This window comes from Babylonia areolata, chromosome 28 (assembly GCF_041734735.1).
Source record: "Babylonia areolata isolate BAREFJ2019XMU chromosome 28, ASM4173473v1, whole genome shotgun sequence".
NCBI lineage: Eukaryota > Metazoa > Mollusca > Gastropoda > Neogastropoda > Buccinidae > Babylonia > Babylonia areolata.
Genome location: NC_134903.1, coordinates 2,150,553 through 2,161,524, shown reverse-complemented (window position 1 = coordinate 2,161,524; position 10,972 = coordinate 2,150,553). Strand labels below are relative to the sequence as shown.

Genomic DNA, 10,972 nt, shown 5'->3' with positions numbered 1-10,972 from the left:
CATGGCCTCATCTGGAGCACACGATTGTGATGCCTCGACCAGTAAAATGGATGTTGATACGAATAATTCAGAAGAAAAGCCTGCGGAATTGTTTCCAGGATGTACAAGCATTAATGATTTTTCGCAGGTAAGAGTCAGTTTACTTCATGATGGTAGATATTTTGTAACATACACATGAACATTTTGCGTTGTCCACAAGTTGAAAGTAAGTTGCACGTGTTTTCACAGTAAGTTCCAGGACATCCATGATAATGTGGACTGGTTATAAGTTATGGTTCTGCGCTCTATAAATATTTAAAAAAAATCCTGAGCATTGAAATAGCATATACTAGTAGAAAATTGGTATAATCGCTGGAAATGTATTCATATTTATCGGTTATTCACAAAGGTGTTTCGAGCTAATAAAACTGAAGTGAAAGTGAAATTTCAACACACAAACATATATGTAAATGTACATACTACATGTATGTACACACACACACACACACACACACACACACACACACACACACACACACAGCTGTGCGCATACAAACACAAAGTGACATAATAATACACACACATACACTGAAATAATAGAGATAGTGGTTTGATTATTCACATTTATTGCAATATTTGCCATATCTTTGCTCTTATGACTGTGCTCTGGCAGTTTGGAGGCTTGTGGATGTTAAGATTTTGTGTGAAGCCATCAGTGAATTGTATACAGTGTGCTTTTAGACTTTTGTAGCTCTTGAACTTACATCAGATAAGTCACAAGGAATTCAAGAGTTGGAATGGCATTGACATCTGTGTTCCAATCTCAGCATCTTTCATTCTTTTGGTGCGAATGGATGTTATTTTTGTGAAAGAGAAGATGCTTTTTTTTCTTTTTTTTCTTTTTTTTTAACTATTTAAGATTTGAAATTAAATGTTTTTGTTATTATTATTAAATTAAAAGCTGATATACTTGTACTAGTTGTAGTCTTTGTTATATTGATTATTCACATACCAAAGTATAATAATATATTAATAAAATTGTTGAGTTTTCTTCTGAAGTTGCAAAAAGGATATTTATGATACAACTTAACTTGTCATACAGGACAGTTTGACCAGCTGAAAGTGGAATAAATTCTGAAAAAAATCATTAGCCTTTTGTTGTTACTCGTTCTAGTTGGAAAAAAAATGTTTCATTAGAAAAATGAAAATTATAAACATTTGAACAAATGGAACATGTAATTGAAAAGGAACAACAAACAAACATAAAAATGGTGCTTGATTTTTCATACTTCTCTCTCTGTTGAACAGAAAATGCTGAGAACAGTGGTGCAGGCAACAAAAGCATCCAATGATCTTCCGACAGGGGATGACTACGACTACTACTCCACGTACGACAATGTTCGCAACATCATGGACCTGGAGGCCAGGCGTCTTCTGCAACTGTGAGTATCCTTTTTTCAAAAAATAAAAAGGGAGAAAAGGATGGGTTTTTTGGGACTACTCTGTAACAGTCAGATCCAGTGTATGGTTGGCGGAAATGGTTTGTTCATTTGTTTATTTATTTTATGTTGTTATTGTTTAATGACTTTTTTCATTGAGGTATATTGGGTTCCTTTGCATTTGATGACTTGAGTCAAATTTGTTTTATATTTATATTTTTTTGGGAAAAAAATATTTGATTTTTATTTATAGTTTGGATTTGTGTACTGTGTAGTCTGGATGTTGGTACTTGGTGTTGTATTGTATTGTATTTCTCTTTTTATCAAAACGGATTTCTCTGTGTGAAATTCAGGCTGCTCTCCCCAGGGAGAGCACGTCGCTATACTACAGCGCCACCCATTTTTTTTGTATTTTTTCCTGCGTGCAGTTTTATTTGTTTTACCTATCGAAGTGGATTTTTCTACACAATTTTGCCAGGAACAACCCTTTTGTTGCTGTGGGTTCTTTTACGTGCACTAAGTGCATGCTGCACACGGGACCTCGGTTTATCGTCTCATCCGAATGACTGGCATCCAGACCACCACTCAAGGTCTAGTGGAGGGGGAGAAAATATCCGTGGCTGAACCGTGATCCAAACCAGCGCGCTCAGATTCTCTCGCTTCCTAGGCGGACGCGTTACCTCTAGGCCATCACTCCACGGCGGGTATGCAGTGGGGGTTGGGATGGGGTTGTCTCTCTCTCTCTTAAAGAGCTGTGACATCCTCTCTTTTCTTTGTGGCACAGGCTGCAGAGCGTGATGCGACACCACAATGTGAAGGGCACCATCTCCGGCACCAGCCATGCTCTGGAGCTGGATGAACAGTTTGACGTCATCATGGACGCCAACGATCAGATCCTGGAGAGAGTTGTGAGTCACAGTGTGTGTGTGTGTGTGTGTGTGTGTGTGTGTGTGTGTGTGTGTGTGTGAATCACAATCAATTTTAATGTCAATTAAATCTTAACAAGGTTTATAAGACACGCATGCAAAGTTACATGTACCACAGACACAAACTGATATGTGTATGTGTGTGTGTGTGTGTGTGTGTGTGTGTGTGTGTGTGTGTGTACTTTGTGTCTGTGTGTGTACTTTGTGTGTGTGTTTGTGTGTGTGTGTACTTTCTCTGTGTGTGTGTGTGTGTGTCTGTGTGTGTGTGTGTGTGTGTGTGTATTTATATTTGAAAGTATGCATGTTTGTATTACAATGTATAGTGTATAGTTTGCTTGGTACATTTTGATGCGTGTATATATATGTGTGTGTGTGTGTGTGTGTGTGTGTGAATGTAACACTGTAACAGTATAATGTGTTCTGCAAAGCACCAAGAGCAGTTTTCTGGATGGAGTGCTGTGTCAGTTTCCATTCTTCTTCTCATTACTGCTGCAGACATGTCTGTCATACACACAGTCTGTTTCAGAAAACCAACAGAAATATCACTGTTACGAAAGTATGAAATCTGTTTGGCCTTTCACTAATTTCAGCAAGAAAAGAGATTATGTTCGTTGATTTCTTCAGAATAATCACAATGGAAGTTTTGACAAGCATGTGTCAGTATTGTGGCAAATGCCAAAATATAGAAAGGCTTTGTTTTACAACTATCTGAGTGGATTTTTAAAAATTACTTTTTAATTACTGGCATGATGATTCTGATTATGCAACTGAAAAGGCGCAGAAGATGGAGCAAGAAATAGAGAGAGAGAGAGAGAGAGAGAGAGAGAGAGAGAGATCTGGAACATTGACGTTTCTTATGAAGATGTAACACATTTGATCAGTTAGTCATTTTGTGTGCAGAAATGGTTTTCAGACTGTGTTCTAAATCAGTGTTATTGTTACATAGCAAATCTATGTCACTGCAGAATATCTGTGCCACTTAAAGATGCACATTATTCTGAACCCCTTGTCTTGTGTTGTCATTGGCAACAGTTGTGTAACATTCTGTATCACTCGGTAAGTGTATGCACTGTGCATGTATTCTCTGAACCTCTTGGCTATAGAAAAAGTACTATTGTCAAAGAATTATGTTATACCATTCTATTATTAATTGCAAAAAAAAAAAGAAAAAAGAAAAAAAACACCTCTTTCTGCTTGAGTGAGATTTTGAGCCTCCTGTCCATAACATTTGTATTTTAGTTATCTAGTGTTAAGCGCATGCCAGTGAAAGGTGAATGTTGCATGCATTTTTTAAATTTTATTTTATTTTATTTTTGTTTGTTGTTGTCAGGGTACTGCAGTGGACGAAGCGACAGGGGTGAAGAAGAACGAACAGAAACTGGTGGTGTCGGCCATCAACCGACCCAACCCCGCTGTGGCCTCCTGGAATAAAAAGGTAGGTTACAGCACACAATGTGCGTCAGTGACAGTGTCTCAGTTATGTCTGTGACAGTGTCCTATGTCAGTGACAGTGTCTCAGTTATGTCTGTGACAATTTCCTATGTCAGTGACAGTCTCTCAATTATGTCTGTGACAGTGTCCTATGTCAGTGACAGTGTCTTAATTATGTCTGTGACAGTGTCCTATGTCAGTGACAGTGTCTCGATTATGTCTGTGACAATGTCCTATGTCAGTGACAGTGTCTCATTTATGTCTCTGACAATGTCCTTTGTCAGTGACAGTGTCTTAATTATGTCTGTGACAGTGTCCTATGTCAGTGACAGTGTCTCGATTATGTCTGTGACAATGTCCTATGTCAGTGACAGTGTCTCAGTTATGTCTGTGACAGTGTCCTATGTCAGTGACAGTGTCTCGGTTATGTCTGTGACAATTTCCTATGTCAGTGACAGTCTCTCAATTATGTCTGTGACAGTGTCCTATGTCAGTGACAGTGTCTTAATTATGTCTGTGACAGTGTCCTATGTCAGTGACAGTTCGACAGGGTACTGATTAAGTTAGTGACGGTTTACTGGTTATGTCATTGACAGTGTTTTGATTATGCCAGTGACAGTTTCTTAATTATGTCAGTGACAGGTTATCAGTTATGTTTGTGACAAGGTACTAATTATGTCATCGAGAGTGTCCTAATTATGCAAGAGACAGTTTACTATTTATGCCAGTGACATTTTCCTAGTTATGACAGTGCAGGGTACTAATCATGTCTGTGACAGGATGCAAATTATGTCAGTGAAAGTTCATGCGAATTATGACAGTGCAGGGTACTAATCATGTCTGTGACAGTTTACTAATTATGTCTGTGACTGTTTACTAATCGTGTCAATGACAGGGTATTAAATATGTCAGTGACAGTTAACTAATTATGTCAGTGACAGTTTGTGCTAATTATGTCAGTGCAGGGTACTAACTGTGTTTATGGCAATTAACTAATCATGTCTGTGACAGTTTACTAATTATGTCTGTGACTGTTTACTAATCGTGTCAATGACAGGGTATTAAATATGTCAGTGACAGTTAACTAATTATGTCAGTGACAGTTTGTGCTAATTATGTCAGTGCAGGGTACTAATTGTGTTAGTAACTATTTATTAATCATGTCTGTGACTGTTTACTAATCATGTCAATGACAGAGTATTAAATATGTCAGTGACACTTTACTAATTATGTCAGTGACAGGGTACAAATTATGTCAGTGAAAGTTTATGCTAATTATGTCAGTGCAGGGTACTAATTATATTAATGACAGTTGACTAATTATGTCCGTGACTGTGTATTAATCATGTCAATGACAGGGAACTAATTATGTCAGTGACTGCTTCCTAATTGTGTCAGTGACAAGGGACTAATTATGTCAGTGGCAGGATATTAATTATGTCAGTGACAGGGTCATTATTATACAAATTATATCAGTGAAAGAGGATACAAATTATAGTGACAGAATGCTAGTTATGTCAATGACCGGGTGCAAATTATGTCAGTGACAGGGTACTATTTATTTCAGTGAGTTTATAAATTATGTCAGTGATAGGGTACTAATTATATCAATGACAAGGTACTAATTATCTCAGTGACGGTGATGCAAATAGTATGCAAACTGTATCAGTCACAGAATACTAATTATATCTCTGACTGTGATGCAAATTATATTGATGACAAAGTGTGAATGGTGTCCGTGACATTGAGTTCTAATTTTGGAATTTTGTTTGCCCATGTCTTTTGGAACCCTGCGCATACCTGTACTTGAAAAAGGTGAATAAACCACCTCGCTAAAATCATATTAGTCTTGTACAAATACTTCAAACCTGGGAAGAAAAAGTTAACACTCAGGTGTTAGTCCTGTACCTGAAGTTAAAAAAGGTGAAGAAAACACCTTGCTGACAATCACACGTTAGTCTTGTACTTGTGTTTTTAAAAGGTGATGGAAACACCTTGCTGACAATCACACGTTAGTCTTGTACTTGTGTTTTTAAAAGGTGATGGAAACACCTTGCTGACAATCAGGTGTTAGTCCTCTATTTATACTTTTAAACACTCTAGGTGTTCATCCTATACCTGTACTTGAAAAGGGTGAAGAATATACCATGCGGACAATCAGGTGTGTAGTCCTCTATTTATACTTTTAAACACTCTAGGTGGTCATCCTATACCTGTACTTAAAAAGGGTGAAGAATATACCATGCTGACAATCAGGTGTTAGTCCTCTATTTATACTTTTAAACACTCTAGGTGTTCATCCTATACCTGTACTTGAAAAGGGTGAAGAATATACCTTGCTGACAATCAGGTGTAAGTCCTCTATTTATACTTTTAAACACTCTAGGTGTTCATCCTATACCTGTACTTGAAAAGGGTGAAGAATATACCATGTGGACAATCAGGTGTTGGTCCTCTATCTATAGTTATACTTTTAAACACTCTAGGTGGTCATCCTATACCTGTACTTGAAAAGGGTGATGAATATACCATGCTGACAATCAGGTGTTGGTCCTCTATCTATAGTTATACTTTTAAACACTCTAGGTGTTCATCCTACCTGTACTTGAAAAGGGTGAAGAATATACCATGCTGACAATCAGGTGTGTAGTCCCTCTATCTATAGTTATACTTTTAAACACTCTAGGTGGTCATCCTATACCTGTACTTGAAAAGGGTGAAGAATATACCATGCTGACAATCAGGTGTTGGTCCTCTATCTATAGTTATACTTTTAAACACTCTAGGTGTTCATCCTATACCTGTACTTGAAAAGGGTGAAGAATATACCATGCTGACAATCAGGTGTTGGTCCTCTATCTATAGTTATACTTTTAAACACTCTAGGTGGTCATCCTATACCTGTACTTAAAAAGGGTGAAGAATATACCATGCTGACAATCAGGTGTGTAGTCCTCTATCTATAGTTATACTTTTAAACACTCTAGGTGTTCATCCTATACCTGTACTTGAAAAGGGTGAAGAATATACCATGCTGACAATCAGGTGTTGGTCCTCTATCTATAGTTATACTTTTAAACACTCTAGGTGGTCATCCTATACCTGTACTTAAAAAGGGTGAAGAATATACCATGCGGACAATCAGGTGTGTAGTCCTCTATTTATACTTTTAAACACTCTAGGTGGTCATCCTATACCTGTACTTGAAAAGGGTGAAGAATATACCATGCTGACAATCAGGTGTGTAGTCCTCTATCTATAGTTATACTTTTAAACACTCTAGGTGTTCATCCTATACCTGTACTTGAAAAGGGTGAAGAATATACCATGCTGACAATCAGGTGTTGGTCCTCTATCTATAGTATACTTTTAAACACTCTAGGTGTTCATCCTATACCTGTACTTGAAAAGGGTGAAGAATATACCTTGCTGACAATCAGGTGTTGGTCCTCTATCTATAGTTATACTTTTAAACACTCTAGGTGGTCATCCTATACCTGTACTTGAAAAGGGTGAAGAATATACCATGCTGACAATCAGGTGTTGGTCCTCTATCTATAGTTATACTTTTAAACACTCTAGGTGGTCATCCTATACCTGTACTTGAAAAGGGTGAAGAATATACCATGCTGACAATCAGGTGTTGGTCCTCTATCTATAGTTATACTTTTAAACACTCTAGGTGGTCATCCTATACCTGTACTTGAAAAGGGTGAAGAATATACCATGCTGACAATCAGGTGTTGGTCCTCTATCTATAGTTATACTTTTAAACACTCTAGGTGTTCATCCTATACCTGTACTTGAAAAGGGTGAAGAATATACCATGCTGACAATCAGGTGTTGGTCCTCTATCTATAGTTATACTTTTAAACACTCTAGGTGGTCATCCTATACCTGTACTTGAAAAGGGTGAAGAATATACCATGCGGACAATCAGGTGTTGGTCCTCTAGTTATACTTTTAAACACTCTAGGTGGTCATCCTATACCTGTACTTAAAAAGGGTGAAGAATATACCATGCGGACAATCAGGTGTTGGTCCTCTATCTATAGTTATACTTTTAAACACTCTAGGTGTTCATCCTATACCTGTACTTAAAAAGGGTGAAGAATATACCATGCGGACAATCAGGTGTGTAGTCCTCTATCTATAGTTATACTTTTAAACACTCTAGGTGTTCATCCTATACCTGTACTTAAAAAGGGTGAAGAATATACCATGCGGACAATCAGGTGTGTAGTCCTCTATCTATAGTTATACTTTTAAACACTCTAGGTGTTCATCCTATACCTGTACTTAAAAAGGGTGAAGAATATACCATGCTGACAATCAGGTGTGTAGTCCTCTATTTATACTTTTAAACACTCTAGGTGGTCATCCTATACCTGTACTTAAAAAGGGTGAAGAATATACCATGCTGACAATCAGGTGTGTAGTCCTCTATCTATAGTTATACTTTTAAACACTCTAGGTGTTCATCCTATACCTGTACTTGAAAAGGGTGAAGAATATACCATGCTGACAATCAGGTGTTGGTCCTCTATCTATAGTTATACTTTTAAACACTCTAGGTGTTCATCCTATACCTGTACTTGAAAAGGGTGAAGAATATACCATGCTGACAATCAGGTGTGTAGTCCTCTATCTATAGTTATACTTTTAAACACTCTAGGTGTTCATCCTATACCTGTACTTGAAAAGGGTGAAGAATATACCATGCTGACAATCAGGTGTTGGTCCTCTATCTATAGTTATACTTTTAAACACTCTAGGTGGTCATCCTATACCTGTACTTGAAAAGGGTGAAGAATATACCATGCTGACAATCAGGTGTTGGTCCTCTATCTATAGTTATACTTTTAAACACTCTAGGTGGTCATCCTATACCTGTACTTGAAAAGGGTGAAGAATATACCATGTGGACAATCAGGTGTTGGTCCTCTATCTATAGTTATACTTTTAAACACTCTAGGTGTTCATCCTATACCTGTACTTGAAAAGGGTGAAGAATATACCATGCGGACAATCAGGTGTTGGTCCTCTATCTATAGTTATACTTTTAAACACTCTAGGTGGTCATCCTATACCTGTACTTAAAAAGGGTGAAGAAAACACCTTGCGCAGGTGTTAGCCCTGCACCTTTACGTAAAAACAGGTGACTAAAACACACCTCGCTAACAGTCAGGTGTTAGCCCTATACCTGTATGTAAAAACAGGTGGCTAAAACACACCTTGCTAACAGTCAGGTGTTAGCCCTATACCTGTACGTAAAAACAGGTGACTAAAACACACCTTGCTAACAGTCAGGTGTTAGCCCTATACCTGTACGTAAAAACAGGTGGCTAAAACACACCTTGCTAACAGTCAGGTGCTAGCCCTATACCTGTATGTAAAAACAGGTGACTAAAACACACCTTGCTAACAGTCAGGTGTTAGTCCTATACCTGTATGTAAAAACAGGTGACTAAAACACGCCTTGCTAACAGTCAGGTGTTAGCCCTATACCTGTATGTAAAAACAGGTGACTAAAACACACCTTGCTAACAGTCAGGTGCTAGCCCTATACCTGTACGTAAAAACAGGTGACTAAAACACACCTTGCTAACAGTCAGGTGCTAGCCCTATACCTGTATGTAAAAACAGGTGACTAAAACACACCTTGCTAATGGTCAGGTGCTAGTCCTATACCTTTACTTTCAGCGGACCAGTTCTGGGGGCTCTGTCCCTGTACAGCTGCTGACAGCCAAGAACATCCAGCGCCCCCAGTTGAGCTTCCGCGACAAGATCGACAACAGCAACAAGCCCTTCGTCCCCGTCATCCGACACAAGCCACATGCCAAGAAGTCTTTACAAGGTCAGTTTTCTTTCTGTGTGTGTCAAGTGACAGTATTTTGACACCAGCCCATGTGCACAAAATAATTAGGTAACAAATGACGTGGGTTTAAATTCCATCAGACTTGGGGTGCTTTTTGGGTTTTTTTGTTTTTTTTTCCCCATAGTCACTTGGCTGGATATATCCAGAGCTATGTGTGCTGTGGGCTCAGTTTGGAAGACTGGGACCACACAGCCAAGGGTCATGCACTTCACTACAGATGCTTCTGTGGGAGTGTTGCTCAGGTTTCCTGTGTCTGTTAGCCTGCTTGATTCTGGGATGTATAAGAGTACAGCCTCACCATCACGATATAGAAAACAGAATTGTTCGAATTCTGGTGGAGAAAAAAAGTTTTTATTCTGATCTGCAATGGTAGAGGACTTGTTAAGGTTGCAAAAATGAGAAAGAAAGATCAGTGTGGGGAGAAATTTTGTGACTGCAAAAATGAAACCAAATATTGGTGGGGAGAAATTCTGTTACGATTGCAAAAAATGAAACAGAAAAAAATCAGTGCACCAAATTCCAGTGCACAGAGACTTTGACTGGCAGTTCAGGTCTCGACAAGGAGAGAAAAAGGAATTTGATGCCAGAAAAACAACAGACTGTAGGGAAAAAAATGACTGCTACAGTTTAGAAAGGGAAGTGAGCCACAGAGTAGATACAGACAAAATGCCAAGCACACAAAGTGAACGAGAAAGTGTTGGCGACGAGACAGAGTGTAGACCTGAATGTCGTCCATATCACTGTTGGCCACAGAATGAATAATCACAGAAGTGTTCAGCACTTAGGGGAGCAAACTGTGCTGATTGGCTGAACCAGAACTGGTCCTTGGGTTCTGTCTGAGTACTGCCTGAGCCACAAAAATGGGCCAGCAGAGGTACACGCCTGCAGCTGAACGCTGCTTTTCTTCTTTGAAAAGAAATGAAAAAGCGCAGATGTTGTGTACAGCTATTGAAAGGCCCCCACCCCTTCCTTCTCCCCCCATCTGTCTTAGTTCTCAGTTCTCTCACCCATCTCCATTTGGTCCCCTCTCTAGAATTCTGGGTGTTTGGGTTGTTGTTTTCTGCCCCATGGCAGCATTTCCAATCAACACATAATAATGATAATAATGAATAATAATAATGGTATTTATATAGTGCTGAATCTTTTGCAGAGACAAACCAAAGCGCTTTCACACCACTCATTCACACGCATGCATAACTCTAAAACTGAAGAAACTGAAGACAAGGAAGAGGTAGGGGAGGGAGGCTATCTTGTGAAGAGGTGGGTTTTAAGGCCAGCTTGAAAGAGGTGAGTGCAGAGACCTGACGAAGCAAAAGAGG

General features: G+C 38.7%; 1 protein-coding gene across 1 annotated transcript in view; it reads left to right on the top strand.

The window, feature by feature from the left end:
- The window catches only part of LOC143301816 (exosome complex component 10-like), a 50,725-nt gene continuing 39,753 nt past the window's right edge, over positions 1-10,972 (top strand). The window contains exons 1-5 of the mRNA XM_076616215.1: positions 1-127; positions 1,288-1,421; positions 2,203-2,326; positions 3,675-3,779; positions 9,479-9,632. Coding sequence (XP_076472330.1) covers positions 2-127; positions 1,288-1,421; positions 2,203-2,326; positions 3,675-3,779; positions 9,479-9,632 — 643 coding nt within the window. The 5' untranslated portion in view covers position 1. The remainder of the gene's footprint in view (positions 128-1,287; positions 1,422-2,202; positions 2,327-3,674; positions 3,780-9,478; positions 9,633-10,972) is intronic.